Source organism: Notolabrus celidotus, chromosome 17, assembly GCF_009762535.1.
Source record: "Notolabrus celidotus isolate fNotCel1 chromosome 17, fNotCel1.pri, whole genome shotgun sequence".
NCBI lineage: Eukaryota > Metazoa > Chordata > Actinopteri > Labriformes > Labridae > Notolabrus > Notolabrus celidotus.
This window is the reverse complement of record NC_048288.1, coordinates 21,878,281-21,898,262: the sequence shown is the minus strand read 5'-3', so window position 1 is coordinate 21,898,262 and position 19,982 is coordinate 21,878,281. Positions and strand designations below refer to the sequence as shown.

At 40.4% G+C, this 19,982-nt stretch overlaps 1 protein-coding gene across 4 annotated transcripts; it reads left to right on the top strand.

The window, feature by feature from the left end:
* Positions 1–16,377: 16,377 nt before the first annotated feature.
* slc35g2b (solute carrier family 35 member G2b) lies at positions 16,378–19,681 on the top strand. 4 transcript variants are annotated; one of them, XM_034706553.1, is made up of 2 exons: positions 16,378–16,715; positions 18,000–19,681. In XM_034706553.1, the coding sequence occupies exon 2, from the start codon at positions 18,020–18,022 to the stop codon at positions 19,268–19,270; it is 1,251 nt and encodes a 416-aa protein (XP_034562444.1). In that variant the 5' UTR covers positions 16,378–16,715; positions 18,000–18,019; the 3' UTR covers positions 19,271–19,681. The 4 variants fall into 4 exon arrangements, with proteins under 4 accessions (XP_034562444.1, XP_034562443.1, XP_034562446.1 ...); XM_034706552.1 differs by having other exon boundaries at positions 16,379–16,800; XM_034706555.1 differs by lacking the exon at positions 16,378–16,715 and adding an exon at positions 17,172–17,270.
* The last annotated feature ends 301 nt before the right edge of the window (positions 19,682–19,982 follow it).

Below are 19,982 nucleotides of genomic sequence, written 5' to 3'. Positions count from 1 at the left end.
AGCTAACAGAACCAGAACCACCTGAAGCAAACAGAACCAGAACCAAACTCAAGCAAACAGAACCAAACTCAAGCTAACAGAACCAGAACTGAGTCAAGCAAACAGAACCAGAATCAAACTCAAGCAAACAGAACCAAACTTGAGCTAACAGAATCAGAACACAACTCAAGCAACCAGAACCAAGGCAAGCAAACAGAACCAGAACCAAACTCAAGCAAACAGAACCAAACTCAAGCAAACAGAACCAGAACCAACTCAACCAAACAGAACCAGAACCAAACTCAAGCTAACAGAACCAGAACCAAACTCAACCAAACAGAAGCAGAACCAAACTCAAGCTAACAGAACCAGAACCAAACTCAACCAAACAGAAGCAGAACCAAACTCAAGCAAACAGAACCAGAACCAAAATCAAGAAAACAGAACCAGAACCAACTCAAGCAAACAGAACCAGAACCAACCGACTCAAGCAAACAGAACCAGAACCAAACTGGAGCAAACATTATAAATGTCCTCAGTTCAGGTTGGCATTGAGAAAAATCAGATGCCTCAGCTTGGATGGGCTGATCTGATTTCTCCTCTCAGTGAGTATTTGCCTGGTCTTCAAGAAGACTCTCTCAGAAGGAACAGATACACAGCCTCCCCTCCATCACCTGTATCCTATATCCTCACATGTGATTGGCCGCATGGCCGCCATGCTGACCAATCAAAACAAAGTTCTGCTGTGAGCAGAGCTGGGTCTGAGCACTGTGAGAGCTAAGCAGCGAAAGGAAAAAACTGGGAGCCGGCTCTCTCTTGATGGGAGCCGGCTCTTCTGATTCACTACAAAGCATCAGCTTTAGAGTCCCCTCAATGTGGGTGGGGTTTGCTCACGGGAACAGAGAAGGTTCCCGTCAAAAGTCATGCCAACACCTTCATTCTCGCACTTTACAGATGAGGTCAAGAGATAGGGAGAGGGAGTGTGTGTGTATCTGTGTGTGTGTACGTGATTGGGGTGAAATATGTCACACAGTTGAAAAGAAACAATTAGTATTTGACACTTCTGACTCCTTTGAGCCTCCACTTTGACTGCTGGGTCAAATTGACCCACGAACAGTATCTATGCAATATAAACATGCAGGGGGGGTTGCAAATATGTGAAAGGAACCATTTTTATTTTATATGTTGATTACGCTAATTAAGACAAGCAGAAGAAGTTTCATACCGAAAAAACACTTGACAATTTTTTTGAATTTTTGAACTTTGAAAAGGGTCAATCTGACCCTGACCATAACAGGAGGGTTAACTGTGACTAAGTACAGAGTATAAGAGTTGTGTAGTCATTCTATTTTGTCATGTTTGTTGGAGATTTGAGGTAACATTGCAGCTCTTTGACAGAGATTAATACACCATCAGGCAGGACTTGTTAATAGGATAAAGTTGTTGTTGGTGTTGTTGTTCTTATTGGATTAAATAACATTAAGAAAGGTATGTGATATCACAAAACCTGTCCTTTATTAAGTGCTGCAAGGGATTAAAATAATACAATGAGAGCCCGATCCATATTCAGCTTTGGCCTCCACATAAAGCAGCCTGTCTTTAAAGTCTACGCTGTGTCAACATATATTGTCAATTTATGGATTTGCATTACCAGCAAGAGCTCACAGGATGATGGGTTTGAGGATTTCTATTTAAGCCTTGCTTTCACATGGGGGCCCCAGTGGACCAATAATCTCACCAATAAATCACCTTTCTCTCAGACCACTCCATCACCCATGACTCTATCTTTAGACATCACTGTTATGATGAAGATGATGATTAATCCTCCATTCAATAATGGGCTGTATTCCTCTGATAATTGGTTGCAGTTTTGGGTGTAATTATGGGTGTGTATCACACTGATGTCACTGCAGAGATAGGCCACCTCCTGCATGTCTCCTCGACCACAGTTACGCTTTGAAAATGATAAATGAGTCAGATTCTGGACAGCTTGTTTTGTAGCAGGCTGGTGACTCTGCAGAGGACTCTGAAGGGCACGTTTATTCTCAGGTGCAGCAGTCAATCTGATTCTCATGCGTCGTTGTTTGAGATTGATTTTATTCAGACTCTCTGTGGCGGCGGTGTACGCCTCAGTGGACTTCTCATGAGCTGAGGTGTAAAACAGAATATCCTATTGATCCATTTCCATCTTTTATGGCTTTGTACAGAGGCAAGGGAAAGTGATACTACAGTTTCACCTATGAAACACAAAGCTGGAAGGTTATTAGATTATCTCTGCTGACTTGCGTTTACTCTGAACTGTGATTTATTCAAACAAAGCACAAAGGCAGTGTGTGTACATGCAGAGTAAGCAAAGCAGACTTGAACAGTTATATTTCCTCCTTACCTGCAATCTAAAGCAGGAATAGTATCCCTCAGGTGTCTGTGCCCTTTATAACTGACTCAGAACATCTGAATAAAAACCCTCAGATGATATATTAAATGTCAGTGCAGGGTGAAAATGGTTTAACAAGACATTCAGGTGAAAAAATATATTAAGATATGTAATCTTTGAGACAGTCTCAGGCGGTCAGATAGACATTTTTCAGTGAAAACCACTTCTTAAGATGTCTGTGACTAATTAACAGCCTGCTGTCTGCAAGCGTTCAAATGTGTCTGCATATCATTTACATCCTTCTGACAGTATTTTTCCAAAGTGAGAAAATCTAATGAAAGTGAGGGCAGTTTTGTACCAGAACAACATGATAATGGGCTCAGAGTAAAACACCTTTTTAGGGGCATTGGTGGTCTAGCGGTCTAAGCGCCCCATGTACAGAGGCTACAGTCCTCGTTGCAGGGGTCACCGGTTTGATTCCAGGCCGCTACCATTTCCTGCACGTCTTCCCCAGCTCTCTGCTCCCCACATTTCCTGTCTCTCTTCAGCTGTCCTATCAAATAAAGGCAAAAAAAAAGCCCAAAACATACCTTTAAAAAAATAAACACCTTTTAACAAAGATCCAAAAAGCATGAGGTTGCAAATAAGGATTATTTCTTTAATGAGCTTCACACCATGTTTAGTTCTGAAATCAGTCATTAAATTTTTGGGACCATCAAAAGTCTGGCAATAATAAAAAAATGCCAAGAAGCATAAGTTTGATTTTGACATTGGTGGGGACATACCGTCAACACTGGCAAAACCTTCAAGCGAAACAGCCTACAGGGAACTAAGCCAATGAAAAGACAGACCGGTATCAAAAATGTATTCGTGAGGCGGTGCCTAAGTGAGTTAAGATTTCACCCTTTGTGTGCCGCATGAAGCGCATTTATTTCCCCTTCAACCTTAATATTCTTAATATTGGTGGGGACATTTCAGCCATCGTTTGAGATTGGTAGGGACACGTCCGTACGGTCCATACACAGTTGTACACCTTTGCTAAGAATTAAATGTAATGTGCAGCCTTTTCTCTTCATAGCCTGTAAAACACTCTTAAACATTTCAGAAACTTTTATTTGGAAATTTTAGAATCAATCGTTAAGTGTTTTGTATTGTTTGGTAAAAATGTTTTAGAACACTTGTGGGGCTGTTTTCTTTTCTGTTTCTTGGAAACTGCCACTAACTTGCATTTGGAAATTTTTGGAAACTATTGTCACAAATTTTCATTAAACTTTTCCAAAGTAGATTTTTTTTTTTCATTTTTTTCCTTTCTTTTTTAATCTTCGGTTGGCAATTTTACGTCAATGCTCTTACCTATTACACTTTTTTTGGTCCCATTATTTAGTACAAATACATTAGACATCAGCCCTTGTCATAGTGGAAGTTTAAGGCACAACATTTTTTCGAAAAAAATTGTAATGCCCCTTTAACGTTTCACCTTTAATGTAAATGTCACAGAGGTGTAATGATGTGTGAAGTTATCCCACCCCTGTGCTGTAACAGGGTGCGACAGGATCACTGTAATCCGGCATAGCAGGGCTTTATGTGTGTGTGTGTGTGTGTGTGTGTGTGTGTGTGTGTGTGTGTGTGTGTGTGTGTGTGTGTGTGTGTGTGTGTGTGTGTGTGTGTGTGTGTGTATGTGGCTCCTGCTGTGTTCACACTGCTCTATCACATTGTGAAATCACACGCTGGGACATCAACAATACACCACTGCAGGATCAATATAAAAAGCACAAGGGTGTAATGATGGTGGAGCTTTAGGGCTGTTAATTATCTAATACATATTAATTGTCTAATTGTTTCAGCCAGCCAAAAAGGAGCAGTGCAACATTTTGTTTTATGTACAGCTTAACTTTATTTTAATTATCTAAATTCGTTGCCTACATGTCAATGAAGGATCAAAAGATGGACAACAAACTAATTCTACTCAGTGGGAATAAATATTTAAGGATTAGCTCTTTAAATTGATCTTCACTTGAGACAGGTACATGCTTTACTGGCCTTAGATTTGTTTATTGGACACATTCATCTTTTCTCAAGCCGACTGCTGGCTTTACAATCAATACTACTATTGATGTGGATGAATTTACTCTGAACTGCAGGTGTGAGCTGCTGAATTACGCCATCACACCCCAGCTTCTGCAGCACCTACAGTCATAAAACACTTTGATCAGCATTGTTATTTTCTGTGTTTCTGCTGCATTTACTGCCTGCAGCGGTCTCTCTCACACAGCGAGAGTGTGATTTATGTGCTTCAGTCGCTGTTTGGTTCGTTTTACACCTCATAATTTGACTGACGCATCCTTTGTGCTCTCCAGCATGATGGATGCAACTCAAGTTTGACTCATGCTTTTGTAGCCCCTGAACTGGGGTGGCTCTAAAAAACAACACAGCTGCCTCCTGTGTTTGCATACTATGTTGGTCTATATCTCCTCCTATCTAGGTTTAAGAGAGCAGATAGGAATTGAAGGCAGCATAATGATCCATTAAGACATTTACCTAATTGAACATCTGATAAATTGAGCAGAACGTTTCTTCATGATTAGGGATCAGAGGAGATGTAATGTTTTAATAGGAGAACAGACGCAGGGGAAAGAGCAATCTTAGGAGAGGAGGCGTGTTGTCAAAAATGCCACATGCATTATGGATCACCACGCACATATTAGCACACACTCGCACAGACAAGGGCTGCTGTATCAAGCCTCACCGAGCCCGTCTGTGGCAGAAGTAAGGAGGTTAATGAAAACTAGAAATGGCCTTGTCCTAATCACATAATCTGATCTAAGGTTGGAGCACCTGAGGCAGAACAGGATGTTTCAGCTCCAGATGGTCTGAGGGACCATATTTAGAGATAAATGTGTTCTAGTATGGAACATTTCCTTTCAGGCATGGTAGTTTTTTTGGGGTATACAATTTTAAATAGACTGGATTCAGTTTTGGAGAGCCTAAATAAAGGTGTCCTGTATGACAAAGCAGAATTACTCACTCTTGAACAAGCACAGAGGTACCGTGCCCACCTTCTCTACTTGTATCCGCTGAAACAATGCTTGGCAAGCTGTAGAGTTTGGGGTTTTTGTTCATGCCCACTCATAACAAAAAAATTACACTTCGCTGTAACTCCAGGACTCTCTGCTCTCTTAGAATATCACTGAACCCAACTATTCAGCTGGAATCTGCACATGCAGAAAGGTGTTGAGAACCTGCTCATAAAAAAAATGTTACCTATCACATTGATTTCCACATAGTGATGTGAAAGTGTTACATTTTGGGTGTATCTCATATTCACATGTTGACAGCACAGTGCAATTTTCAATCTGCTTTGTGAGAGGTTCCAGAGTTTAATTCTCTAACTGCAGATGGATCCTCAAGCTAAATTTCCTGCCTTATTTAAACAGAATATTCACCCCTTTGTCAGCTCAAGTGTCTCCAGAGTGTTTCCAGAATCTATGATCTAAGCAACCGCGTGTCGTAGTTCATCCTAGTTACAGTTTAATGCGGGGGTTTTAGCGGGGAGAAAATACATTTGAGGCAGATTGCTCATCCCTATCATGCTTAACAAGATAAAAATAGAATAATAAGAGAGAAGCTCTATTAGCATCTGTTTTATGTTTAAAAAAAAAATTCTCAGGGAGCTCCTAAGTCCTGTCCTTGCCTATTTATATAAAAAAAAGCAAACGATAGCAGCAAATTTATTGTAATGAATAACTCCTTTTGCAAGAGATAGCAAGCCAATTTAAATACAATATGCAAATATGCCTCTGAATCTCACAAACATTATTGCGATCTAAAAATGAATACTTTCTGTACACTTGTATTCTTGAAGTTGACCCTTTTAGCTTAAACCTTTTTAAGTTTTAGCTTGTAGCCAGGCTATGTCTGAGGTAGCTAGGTAGCAAAATAGCATATGAATAGTTAACTGTAGACCCCATCAACCCAGGTTTAATGGCATACTTGCATGAAAACTATGAGACATGGTTTTGAAATTTTACATTTAGTCCCCACACTGAAAAGATTCTTATAAAAAGAATGAGAAGTAAATATGAAGGTGGCATGCTCTACTAGCTTAACCTGGCTGTTCAAGCTAAAGCATGTAAGCGGTGCAAGATTGCTGTCTGGCCAAAGTTGCTCAATTTAGTCTAATGTGGTTTTTAGGTGGTTTTAGTGAGAAATAGTTTCCTCGACAGTGTCAGTCAAGTTTGCTGTGTGGATAAGACTTGGGAGCTTTACAATTAATAGTTGGAAGATATGTTGAAATATGCCCACTGTTTAGCCTTTTTTTCTGTGTCAATGGTGAACGAAGCTAACTGCAAGGACATCCAAGAAATGGCAATACTTTCAAGAAAGTCTTTCTGTAAAGCTAGGGTTGGTAGTCACGGAAAACTAGCATGAATTTGAATGTAGCATGTCCTCAGGACTCCATCATGTCCCCATGGAGCTCCTCCAAAACGACGCCCCCGCTCACATTCACGAGCGCCGCTGATTCGCGACCTTATGATTGTGGCTGATTGAAGACCGGTCCTCAGCCCATCGTTTGTGTTTCACACTACATCAACTCATGTCTCACTCTGAGGTAAGAAAACACCAAAACATAATCATAGTGAAAGTTAAAAACACAAACAAACATGGCTGTTGTTAGTACTCACAACTGTCATACTAGCATTATACGATAGGATATGATACGATATACAATGCGATATACTTTATTGTCACAATAGGGAGATTTGTCTTTGACATTAGTGCTGCAGATGTTACCTGCTCCTTCAAAAATAACCACAATGACACAAGAACACATAAATAAATAAGAAGAAAAATCCAGTTGTACAGGTGACACAATATCAGGAGAAAAGATATCATACATATAATACCTGTACATTTTCTGTAGGACTTTCTAAATGTCATTAATATTTTTTACTTGTCAGAGCCCCCGTGGTGAGAGCTTTTTAGACCCTGATCTGGACTACAGTCCTGAGCAAAGCACCTCATCGGGTCAGAGGGGACAGACCCGAGGTCGAGCAAGAGGGGCAGTAAATAGAGGCAGGGGAAGCAGAGACAGGGGACACGGAGTGCACACCTAGGAGAAGGGGATTTAATTGGTTTTATAAATTGGACCCCAAAATCGGGGATTGGTTGTTTTTTCGCAGGTTAACTCTGGCTGTAGATAGCAGCTTTTTTTTCACTCTTTTTTAAGAACACATTATGTATTGATTACCATTGGGACATAAAGATCATTTTAACCAGTATAACAAAAAGTGTATCTAAATCTGACTACCAACCCCAGCTTTAAGTGAAGTTGACTTTCATAAACCATTAAAGGTACAGCATAGCTTTTACATGAAAGCTTATTAGCTGTTATCATGGCAACCTCATCACGTTTGCATTTCACAGGTTGTCACACTAACAAAGTTCATTCACACATTAAAGCCTGAAAAAGAAAAACCCACAGACGCACACTCACAAACTAAATGACAGAACTTCCCTCAGGCCAATTACCAAAAGCAGAAAAACAGAAATAAATGGGACAAATTTTGAGTCCCATCTGCTGCTCACACTTAATCACGCTAATCAAAGTCTCAAGGTACAGCCGCAAGCTAGCTTTGAGACATCAGACCACACGTCACGTCTTGCATATTGGTGAAGTGATTCAAAATTCTCCAAGAAAGAAATGATAAGTTTAACTGAAGGCTCCCTGTAGTCTTACTTAAAAAAAAGTGAAAAGAATGAAAATTATCAGCTGCTGGAGCTTCAGGATCCAATTATTATGGCAGGCCTGTGCAGCTCTGAGAAGCTGATAATATCACAGCAAGTAAAAAAAAAAATAAAGAAGAAGAAGCGTTAAAACTCATTATCAGCTGGAGTCAGTGCAAGTTTAATGAAGAGTGTGGAGAGGATGCCGGAAGAGTATGAACAGCTTTTCAATTTTATAACTAACGCACACACACACTGTTAGAACTGATATTTTAGATTCTTATCGGATAAATAATTACCCAGCATAATACTTTCAATTTAGAGTACATTTTCTTAAACTGATTCATTTGATAGAAGTACAGAAAACTTTAAATTCACACAGTAGTACCACATGGTCAGTTTTCTCCCCCTTTAGCCACCTTTCTCTGGTGCGTTACAACTTTATGTTCAGTCGTATCCCTGAGTTCTTGTGACTGTAACCATGGTATGTTGAAGATATTTGCTTTAATCAATTCAATTCAATTCAATTTTGCTTTATTGGCATGAACACAGACATGTTAGTTATTTGCTCTAATCTATGTCATAGTTTTCTACCAAGTGTTTTTTGGATGAAGCAAAGACCATGTTTTACATGAAAACAGATTTCCATCCTAGTGTTTCAGCCATGCTAGCATCAGTGCACCACTTTGGTCCATAAAGAATTATGATCTTGTAATAGTATAATGCTAGCTTTAGCTTTTAGCCCCCTTAATTTCAGCAGCCACATTAAGACAATTACAAAGTCAGCCTACTATCACCTTAATAATATATCAAGGATTAAAGGACTCATGTCTCAGCAGGATGCAGAAAAACTCGTCCACACATTTATCTTTAGCAGACTAGACTACTGTAACGGTGTCTTTACAGTACTCCCTAAAAAGTCCATCAGATGACTGCAGCTCATACAGAATGCTGCTGCCCGAGTTCTAACAAGGACCAAAAAAGTAGATCACATCACTCCAGTTCTTAGATTTCTACACTGGCTTTCTGTCTGTCAGAGAATAGACTTTAAAATCCTGCTGATGGTTTATAAAGCACTGAATGGTTTAGGCCCAAAATACATTGCTGATCTGCTACTACTTTATGAACCATCTGGACCTCTGAGGTCATCAGGTACTGGTCTGCTTTCAGTCCCGAGAGTCAGAACGAAACATGGTGAAGCAGCGTTTAGTCATTATGCACCACATATCTGGAACACACTCCCTGAAAGCTGCAGGTCTGTTCCAGCTCTCACCTCTTTTAAATTAAAGATCAAGACTTTTTTATTTGCCACTGCCTTCCTATCTTAGCTTATTTTAACTCACTTCAAATTTTAAATTTACTTTTAATATATTTCCAATTTTCCTTTTCTTTTCTTTTTTTAATTATATTTGTCATTTTAATTATGCTCTTTTATGCTTGTCTGAATGTTTCCTATGCTTTTAATGTTTTAATTTAAAGCGCATTGAGTTGCCCTTGTACATGAAATGCACTATACAAATAAAGTTGCCTTGCCTTGCCTTGTCTTGCCTTACTGTCATTACCTTTAAGCTCACTGTTTTCCCTTGGTAAAGCCTTAAGTGTTAGCCTTCAGCTCACTGTTTTGCCTGAGTATATATGCTGGCATGTTGCTACCTTTTGTTAAATGAGTATCTGTAGGCTACAAAATCTGAAAGTAAAGAAACATTATTCTGCTGTATGATCTATTTTACTCATTTTTATAATAAATATGTGCGACCACATAGTTTTGATAAAGGTAAACACTCATTTTGTTTTCTCATTTCTTGTTTAACTCAGTGTGAAAGCGAGAATCAAAACCAAAAGGGACGCTCCTCTTTACAAAAGTGGAATCTTCCTCAGCTCATAAATAATGAAACACCTCGACCCAGAACAAACTGCTGTGATGGTCCATTTATGATTCATGAAATATGGGGCAGTATTTGGTTTTCAGTTCTGCACATAGAAAACAAGAGTGTGAATAGCTTCCCAAGATGAGCTTTTCCCCAAGCAACTAATACAGGTTGCATCATGATGGAAGAAGTTTGGCTTGGCACTCTGAACAAATGAAAGTCAAACAACCTGAAGCACATCTAATAAGGCCTTTCAACAACTGATAAGTAATCTTTAATAACTGTTTATTTGTTCAGGTATTAGCTTTTAATTCGTGAGTCAATATTTAACCTGTGTCTTGTTGAAAGATGTCAGGTTGTTTTAAATTCACTCTTTGGAGTTCAGTTCTATTTCCCTGAAGCTGAACAATACAAGAACCCCATCTTTTCTCTAACATCTCATACATGAAAGTCTCATTTATGCCACCATTTCACATTTATTCTGCTTTATTTGCTCCATGTCAGTGACAGCTATGCTCCCACCCTTCCTATTCTACAAGTCCTCAAACTGCTGTATAGGCCTGCCAGTCACTGTACCATTGACATAGTAGCTTGATGTTTTCTGTTATCTCTTTATTACAGCTTTAATATAACTGCTTAATCGATGACAGATAGTCTAAGCCCCCAGACAGAAAATAAATGTGCCACATGAAGTCTGTTAGAGAGATGAGACAATAGGAGAAAAAAGCAGATGATCAATAGAAAAAAACACCTCCAGGCTTTCATATATTCTCCAACGTGCTCAGCAAAAAGTAATGCAAAACTCAGTTATTTTTGTAGAAAACAACTTATTGAAAGAAAATGAAGAAAAGCTGAAGACTAGGTGAGAGTTGAAGAGACAAGGAATGCCAAAGTGTGCGCTCTTTTGCATACCGAGCAAAGATTTAGCCACAAGTGAAAATATGTGATGGATAACAAAAAGCTTGCAGATATGAAAATGCTGGAAATGTCGACCTTGCACACATTTCTGTATGAATTCTTGAGATTGTTCGTTCACTCAGCTGCCCCTTGTAATTTAATGAACGGCTGAAAAAGAAAATGTAATTAGACAACCGACAGGGCGTCATTTCCTTTCCAATCTCAAAGCGCTGAGCACAAATATGTCAGTGTGATCACAGAAAAATTACAAACTGTCGCACACAACTTGAGGTCTATTCTCTGCTTTACCACATCTACTGTTAATAGAGTGTTTGCAGACTTGATGCAAATTCACAAATTGTCAGTTACTGCATACATGCTGATATCACTGGCTGCATATAAATGTGGACAAATTACTTCCACCCCCTACCACTGTACAGAGATGAAGCCAAAACACCACTACAACGGGTGCTGACATGTTGCCCTACTGATAAAACAGCAAAGATTCCACAGATGGTTCAGTCTAGCAGAACAGATTGCTGTGTTGGTTGGAAACAGATACTCCTGTTTCTGCAAAGTTCAGTGACTCTTGTGTTAGCATGTTTCCCCTTATTATGCCTCCTCTGATCTGCTGATCTGGTAGTGGACACTGTACAAGCCTCATTTATCAACAGAGCTGTCAATCATGACGTCACACTCCATAGCATCAAATAACTCATTAAAACTAAACCTCTCAAAAAAATGAACACTTGAACATAAATCAGCATGATAAGAATTGACTGTCATGACAGAAAGTATGTTTCAGAAAATGTATTTGATGCATATTTTAAGTTTCTAGTTTGAACCATGTTCCATCTGTTTTAATGGACAAGCTTTATGACCTATAGCAGCCAGTCACTAAGGGGAGCTCTTAATGTTTTAGCTTCATTTTTGTAGAGCTGTTGTTTCAACCTTACTTTATAGAGTCTCTGAGGTTGTTAATATATATTTTTGTCACGCAAGTCTGTTTCAACACATGAAGTCAAGTACATGAGACTGCAAAAGACTAGCACCCACCATCCTAGCTGAAACTGAATACAATCAAAATAGGTTTAATATATGGAGAGATTCTGGAAGTGGAGCCTCTGCTAAAGATGTCTGACATAAAATCAGTGGAGTCAGGATTAAAGAAGTGTAATGTGTTGCCCTCTCCCAGGAGAAAATTAATAGAGCACATTCATTCTCCTGTGTGGTGAGATAATGAAACACCTCCAGCATTTCACTTCCTTGAAGTTCCCCTCAACTGTCTGAATTCTTCCATCTAGTAAATCATTAAAACCAAAGCCATGAATTTCTTATGTCGAGATTATGCACCCTGGATGGTAAATTGAAAGGACATGCAGTTACTGCATCCCAGTTTCACTGTGGTATAATAAGCTGTTATGTGGTTTAGGTTTCTAGGGTGTCTTTTTAATCCCTTGACTCATGTTATGGCTCTGACTCGGGATAAAAAAGCAGTCACAGCTTAATACAAAGTCATTCTGTTTATCAAATATTGTATGAACATCGAATTATCTCTTATTTTGGGAGAAAAGCTAACAAACAAACAAACAGTGATGGACTGTAACAAAGTAAATTTACTTGAGTACTGTACTTAAGTACATTTTTTGAGTATCTGTACTTTACTTGAGTATTATTTTTGGGGGAACTTATTACTTTACTCCACTTCATTCAGAAGACAATTATTGTACTTTTGACTCCACTACATTTCTGTCAATACTATCGATACTCACTACTTTTGCTTTGACGTCATGAATGTCCTTCTCTTTTCTGAAATCTGATTCCTACGGCAGTAAAATGTGTTTGTGTAGTTCTGTTTGTCTCAGTGGTTTAGTCATACTTGTATATGGTGCGTCTCCACGGTTGAACATGGAGCAAACACAGAGCATGTTTGACTCAGATCAGGCAGTTCATTTAGAGGTGGTAATGATGGCTATACTTCTCCACCTGAGCACCCATGGTCATATCTTCAGCCCGTGTTAGAGGTTTTTGAAATGAAGAATGATACGTATCGTTTGAAATGTTCTCCCTGTTTCTGCCCAAACATACAAACATTCACAGTCCAACCTGAGAAAGCGTGTTGAGCTACGTAACATTTGTTTCATTCCAGATGAACATTTCAAACTAAGTTGTCTGTGCTTGGAGTAACTTAGTTTCTGTTTTTATTCCATGGTATAGTTTTTAGAGATTTCAAGTAATGGTTTCTAAATAAACATAATGTAACAGAATGTGCTCCTATGTATTCTTGACTGTCATCATGCTTTGGGAAAATACAATGTTTTAAGATATTTTAAAAAGTACTTTGAATACTTAAGTATTTTTTAAAAGCAAGTACTTCAATACTTTAACTGAAGTAATAATTTGACAGAGCAACTTTCACTTGTATTGGAGTAATATTTGACCTGGAGTATCTATACTTTGACTTAAGTAATGAAGACATGTACTTTGTCCACCACTGCAAACAAAGACTCAAGAAAGGACAGCAGAAGCACAGGAAATACTCTAAAGGAGAGAGGTAATTATCATGAACAACATTACAGCACTAAGTCTTGTCATATTCGAGTTAGATGAGTACCACCTTCATGAGTGTGCATTAGAGATGCAAGTTAGCTTTGCATCGGGCGGGAGACTTTAGGACACTGCTAGGTTGGCTTAATTAACGATTTAACAAATGTGCTAATCAATGCAACATTTAGCACTACTGACTGATGATTTGTTTTACCCTTTTACACCCAGTCTTAATACAAAGCTAACCAATCTAAAGCACCATACAACAGTGTTTCCCAAAACGTCATTGTGTTCATTTTGTGTAACAGATTAGGACTCATTCTGCAACATCTCAATTAAGCAACTCATTTTCTGAGGATGGAAATCATGGATAAATGTTGCTTTTAATCGAGCAAATTGAAGAAACATTAACTGACATGTTCACCACACATATTAACCTATAAATATTAAAAGCCCCGGTTGTTGCTTGCCCATAATTCTAAGCATCATGACAACAATGGCGTCTATAATAGGTCAATTATATTCCCTTAGAGTCAACCTTCCCTGCAGTCTGATTTACATTAGCTGTAAATAGCTGGACATAAATGTTGACATTGAGTTAATTGTCTTGGCATCACAAATCACCCTCCACAGTATCAATTAAAGTCAGGTCACAGAGGCAGTGTTCACAAGTGGCAGAGTGATCTATATCATACCAGATGAGCATCCTGTTGCATCGCCTCAGGGTTCAACTCCACAATCTAATTTTAAGTGCTTTAAACCTCCCTCATGTTTGTTTGACTATAACTGTGTGCCTGCCTTTCATCACCAAGGAACTTCCTTTTCTCAAAATGGATAATTGTATTAGTAGTGAACCGATCTTCTGAAAGATAGACAGAATGTTTATTGTGCTCTGGCTGTTGGGAATAAGTAGATAAATGAGTACTGCATGCTATAGAGAACCACGAGTCTCAAGGGGGTGTTTTTGTAGCTAATGAGAGGATCCCAGAGAGGATTACATGAATCTCTATCACTTTCTCCTGCAACATTGAATAAGAGAAACAGCTTGTTGATCTAGTATCTATTTGCAGATGTAGGCCAAACAAGAGTGTATAGATCAGAGTTGTTGCATAAGATTGACACCGACCTTAAGGCATGATATGATGCTTTATTACCCAGATTAGGGGTGGATTAGGGGTCATTTTGGGACAAGATATGATATGTTACAACGTGACACAACACGATACGTTACATTCTGTTATGTTACGTTATAATGGATGTAGTATCCGTGACGTCACCCATCTCTTCCTGAGTGCTGTTTTGAAGCCAATCGACAGCGGCAGCCATATCGGAAATGCGTAACTCAACCAGGCATAATGTGACGTCAAGAGGCAGAGTTTGAGCCTCCTAGCCAACAGCTATGTGTTCCTGTCCGGGGGTCAAGTCAGTCATATCCTTATTTGGGCAAAAACTTGTAATCTTAATATCTTCTGAACCGTCACGTTAGAAAAGAATTCACCCCCCGTACAGTGTGTGCCGATAGAGAAATTACCTACGTAGAGCCAAGCCGTTTTTTGAACCAGGCTGTAAACATGTTTATTAATGCTGCAAAGATCGTCCTTTATGAATTGGTTTCTATGTGGTTTCCAGTTTATAACACTTCCGCATGGGCTTCATACTTTGAGACCGGAGGTTGCTGTTTGGTAGAGTCGGCCGTCTATCAATTGGTAGGTTGGCGGTTTGATCCCAGCTTCAGCAGTCACATGCCGCAGTGTCCTTGAACAAGACACTGAACCCCGAATTGTTGCCTCTGTTGTTCTGAGGTGTGTGAATGTGAACGAATGAGATTAGCCAACACTGATGGTCCAGTGGTGGTTCAGTGCCGGGGCCAAGGGTGTTGTCAGAGGGACACATTCAACCCTGACAAAAGAGACTGAGAAGGGCGAGGACCGGCTGAGAACAAACTGGCAAAACATCAGTGCATCCCTATATACTAGACATATATACTACTGTGTACTATATCAAAATGCAGACTGACAGCAGCTGTTTGGCTGTTTACAGTCAACATGAGTCCGTTAGCGCTCTAAGGGACTGGAACCAAGTGCCACACACGTGTTCTGCCTGTAACATCAGCGCGATACGGGAGCTTTTTTAATTGCATAATATTATTTTGGTGGGGGGGGGGGGGGTGTCCAGGTTCAATTTTACAGGGGCACTGGCCCCTGTTGGCCCCTCCCCAGAACCGCCACTGTGATGGTCCCTCACTACACAGCAGCCTCTATCATCAGTGAGTGAATGGGTGAATGGGACGAGTAGTGCAAAAGCGCTTTGAGTGGTCAGAAAGAATAGAAAAGTGCTATATATGTAGAAGTCCATTTACCGTTTACCATTTACAATGTAATCTGATAAAATGTGATACAAAACAGTGTGTGTGGTTGGTGAAATTTAAAAGGTATAAGTGAACTTTGGAAAGGAAATCTTTTCATCATGCTGTAATATATATATATATATATATATATATAATTTTTTTTTTTTTTAAGTTACATTTTTGGCCTTTTTGCCCTTATTTTATAGGACAGCTGAAGAGTGACAGGATATATGGGGAGTAGATAGTGGGGGTAAGACATGCAGGAGATGGTCGACCGGCAGGGAATCGAACCAACGACCCCTGCGACAGGACAGCAGCCTCTGTATGTGGGGCGCTTAGACTGTTAGGCCACCGGCACCCCATGCTGTAGTATTTTTAATTAATGAATCAATCTTTGCACTATTGATACAATAAATGAATTGCATAAATTGGGACTACACTTAATTGCCATATGAATATTTTATCCCTCCCCCAAATTGCCATGAAGAACAACTAGGTCAGTAATTATGTATTTAGATAGGACTGTCATTTTTTTTTTTTCATTGCAGCCTAATTAATTCTGAGGGGACCAACACATCTTCTCAAAGTTTGAATCAAATGAACATGATGAATGTGGTGATGCTGATGATGACTGACCAACGCACTTCCCCTTTCCCTCCTGAGAGATGACGAATATGAGCGGCTGGAAGTGGAAATCAGTCTCGAGGAGGAAAAAGAGGAGGAGGAGGAGGAGGAGGAGAAACCACTGGCTGTGACAGTGACAGTTGCTTCTCTCTCTGGATTTTTTTTCTCTCCCTCCTTCCCCCCACTTCTTCACTTGAGCTTCATCATCATCATCATCCTCATCATCACCCTCAGCAACAGCAGCTTCTCCAGCAGTAGACGAGAAATCCGCGTCCATCGGCAGCGTGGAGAGCAAATTGGCAGCAAGAGGCGCTCCAGTCGAAGAGGAAGATGGGGAAATGGCAGATAAGCGAATGTAAGGATGAAGAAATGAAACGAGATATTTATTTATGATAAGGAAAGTCCTCTATGCAACATAGGAACTATCAAAGGAACAAACGGTAAGATGAAATGTGTTTTTTCTCTCTCTAGCTGCACTCAGTTTCATGCAAACACGTCAGTATTCATTGATAAGGATTTTTACAGAAGGTAGTGAGGAAGACTATCCAACCCACCACTTTCAATCTAAATTAACTACATTTTTTTTTTTTTTTTTAGCATTTACAGACTTTTATTCCGCTATTTTAGTGACAAACACAAACAGAAACTGTAATTTATTTCCCGCGAATTCCAGGAAATAATTTTATGTCGACTGGTTTTGTCAAAAGGTCCTAAACCTTTGTAAAAATGGCTTTATGTGCTTACAGTATTCTTTAATCCCGGGTATTGGCTTCGAAAACGTCAAATGTGTCTTTTTTATGAAGGGGGTATCCCTCATTCTGTTTTCCAACTACATCGTTTATTATTCAGAATCAAGTTCTATTAATGTGCATTTCAAAAAAGGAAGGGAAGCCGCATGTTAGAGGCAAATGTGAGTGTCTATCTGCCCCCTTGTGGTTTTGAACCATGCTGTGTTTCAGGAAATTGAATAAATTAGTGCAATAGTGATGATAATCTTAATCTTAATCTTAAACTTGATCGTGTCTTTAGTTATAGTATGGCTTTTACTGGTAATCTCATCCTTACACTTAATGGCATCGCTGTTGAGAAAATCCAATCTTTCAATCTCTCCAGATAAGGGACCTTCCAAACTACTCAACACTGTTTAACCCTTTCATGCTTTTCTCCTTCCCCATGTTTTGCCATTTTCTGCTGTGCAACTCCATCCTTCTCACAAGTGGCCCACATTCATGTATTGTCCCCTGTGTGGTTTCCTGTTATGTAATTTCATCCCCATCAGACTGCATCAGCCTCACAGTGTGTGCTGCTCGGTTTTATACGAGCTTGCATGGGATATATATAGAAGTAACACAATACAAGTGTTCTGTAAGGCTACAGGCAGGGTAGTAAGGTAAGTGAGATAGGGGTGATAAGTGTGTGCTTTGACTGTGTGCATCCAAGTGTGTGCCAGCATGTGTGTACGTGTGGGTGGGTGTTAGGGGTGGATAGTGTGAAAATATAAGGATTGAATCATGCAAACATTTCCCTTAAGAAAGACTGTCTTGGCTCATTAGTGGAATATAATCTCACCACAGGGTAGTAATATTTGCGTATAATTTCTAACTCATTAACACTGCAACCGTTTCCATTTTATTCCTAGATTCTGACACATAAAGAAACATGGATTTATCCTCATCCTCCCTGCAGTACGGATCAAAGAAGCGGGTTAAGATCCACCCAGACACAGTGACAGTGAAATATGCCACTCACTTCCCCCAGCCTGGGGATGAAGGCTACGATGATGCGCCCTCTTTCGAGGATTTTGGCGCCTTTGCTGAAGCAAATGTGGGAAAGAGACTGGTGTCGGACAGCAAAGGAGGCAGGACTTTCTTTGGCACCATGGAGACCCCGCCTCGGCCGCCAAGTGTGCAAAAAGACAAGGGGGTAGGGGGTCAACTGGCCAGCTTCGGTGAGGCGAATGTGTTGGCCTCCAGGGTGACTTGGATGGCGTTGTTCGGGGCGGCTGTGGCTCACGGTTGTGTTGCATTGATTACTCGTTTAGCAGCCGACCGCTCTAAAGTGCCCTCCCTGGAGCTGCTCTTCATCCGCTCTGTGATACAAGTGCTGTCTATCCTGGTGGTCTTCTACTACCATGAGGCCCCGTTTGGCCCCAAGGGCTACCGGCTGCGGCTCTTCTTCTACGGCGTGTGTAACGTAATCTCCATCACCTGCGCATACACCTCTTTCGCCATAGTTCCACCTAGTAATGGCACCATCATGTGGCGGGCCTCCACCACGGTCTTCAGCGCAGTTCTGGCCTTCCTGCTGCTGGATGAGCGGCTTGGTTACACGGACGTGGTCACAGTGGTGGGGAGCGTGTTCGGCTTGTGCCTGGTGATGGTGCCCAACGTAGCAGACGAGGAGAAGTCCAGGTTGGGGTTTTGGAAGGAGGCCTTTGGCTACACAATGACAGTAATGGCCGGTTTAACGGCCGCCCTCTCCATGATCGTCTACAGAGCCATCAAGGAGCGCGTCAGCATGTGGACGGCCCTCTTTACTTTCGGCTGGACGGGCACAGTGTGGGGGGCGTCCACCATGTTCGTCATGCAGGAGCCAATCATCCCTCTGGATGGGGAAACCTGGGGCTATTTAATCGGGATCTGTATCTGCTCCACTGTGGCGTTCCTCGGAGTCTACTATGCTCTTAACAGGTTTCATCCAGCCTTAGTTAGCACCGTGCAGCACCTGGAGATCGTAGTCGCCATGTTCCTCCAGCTCATTGTTCTGAGGATGGTCCCGTCTATCTATGATGTCATTGGAGGCCTGGTCATCATGGTCAGTGTGTTCACACTCACAGGAGTCAAGCTGTACAGGGTGAGCAGGGCCATCAGACAGGATTATCAAGAGATCCTCGACTCGCCCATCAAATGAGTTTGGATTTTCGTCAGTGTGTTTGTTTACAATGTTGCTTGGTTGTGCAATTTAAAGAATGTCTGATGATTTTGTATTGTTGTGTTGTGGGAAGGGTGCCAGTTTTGTGTAACTAATGTCTTAATATGTGTGTGTGAAATAAAAGACAAGTGTAATATGGTGACAGTTTCTACCTGTTAGTACTGCTTTAATGTTACAGTGTCAACGACCAAAATGTCAGCAAAAAGCAAGGGTTGGTTTATTTTTCTGTGATTTCTTTTGGTCCAGCACAGTAGCTTTTGTAATAGTAACATCAACAAGGTCTGTTGTCACACTGCCACACTTGTCATAATGTGTAAATGTCAGCCCAGAAATCATTTGCACAACGTACAAGGAATGAAACAATAAACAAAAAATACCACCTACGTTCCATTCATGCGTTTGAGCCTTAATTTATTGCTCACAGGGAAGGTGCAATGTGTTTAATAAAAACCCTTACAGAGAAGCCAGCATATGAGCAGGGGTGGACTTCTGTGCATGTCATTGAGGCCCGGTCATGTGCAGCATAACTTGGACAGTTCTTATTATTTAGATCTCAACTTCATGGCAGACTCTAAAAGCTTTCAGTGCTTTCTTACTGCCTCTCTCGTGGTTCTGGCCCCAGCAGCAGTTTGATATTCAACACTAGTGATTACATCTCTGGACGTGGCTTCTGTTTACTTTCAGACGCATA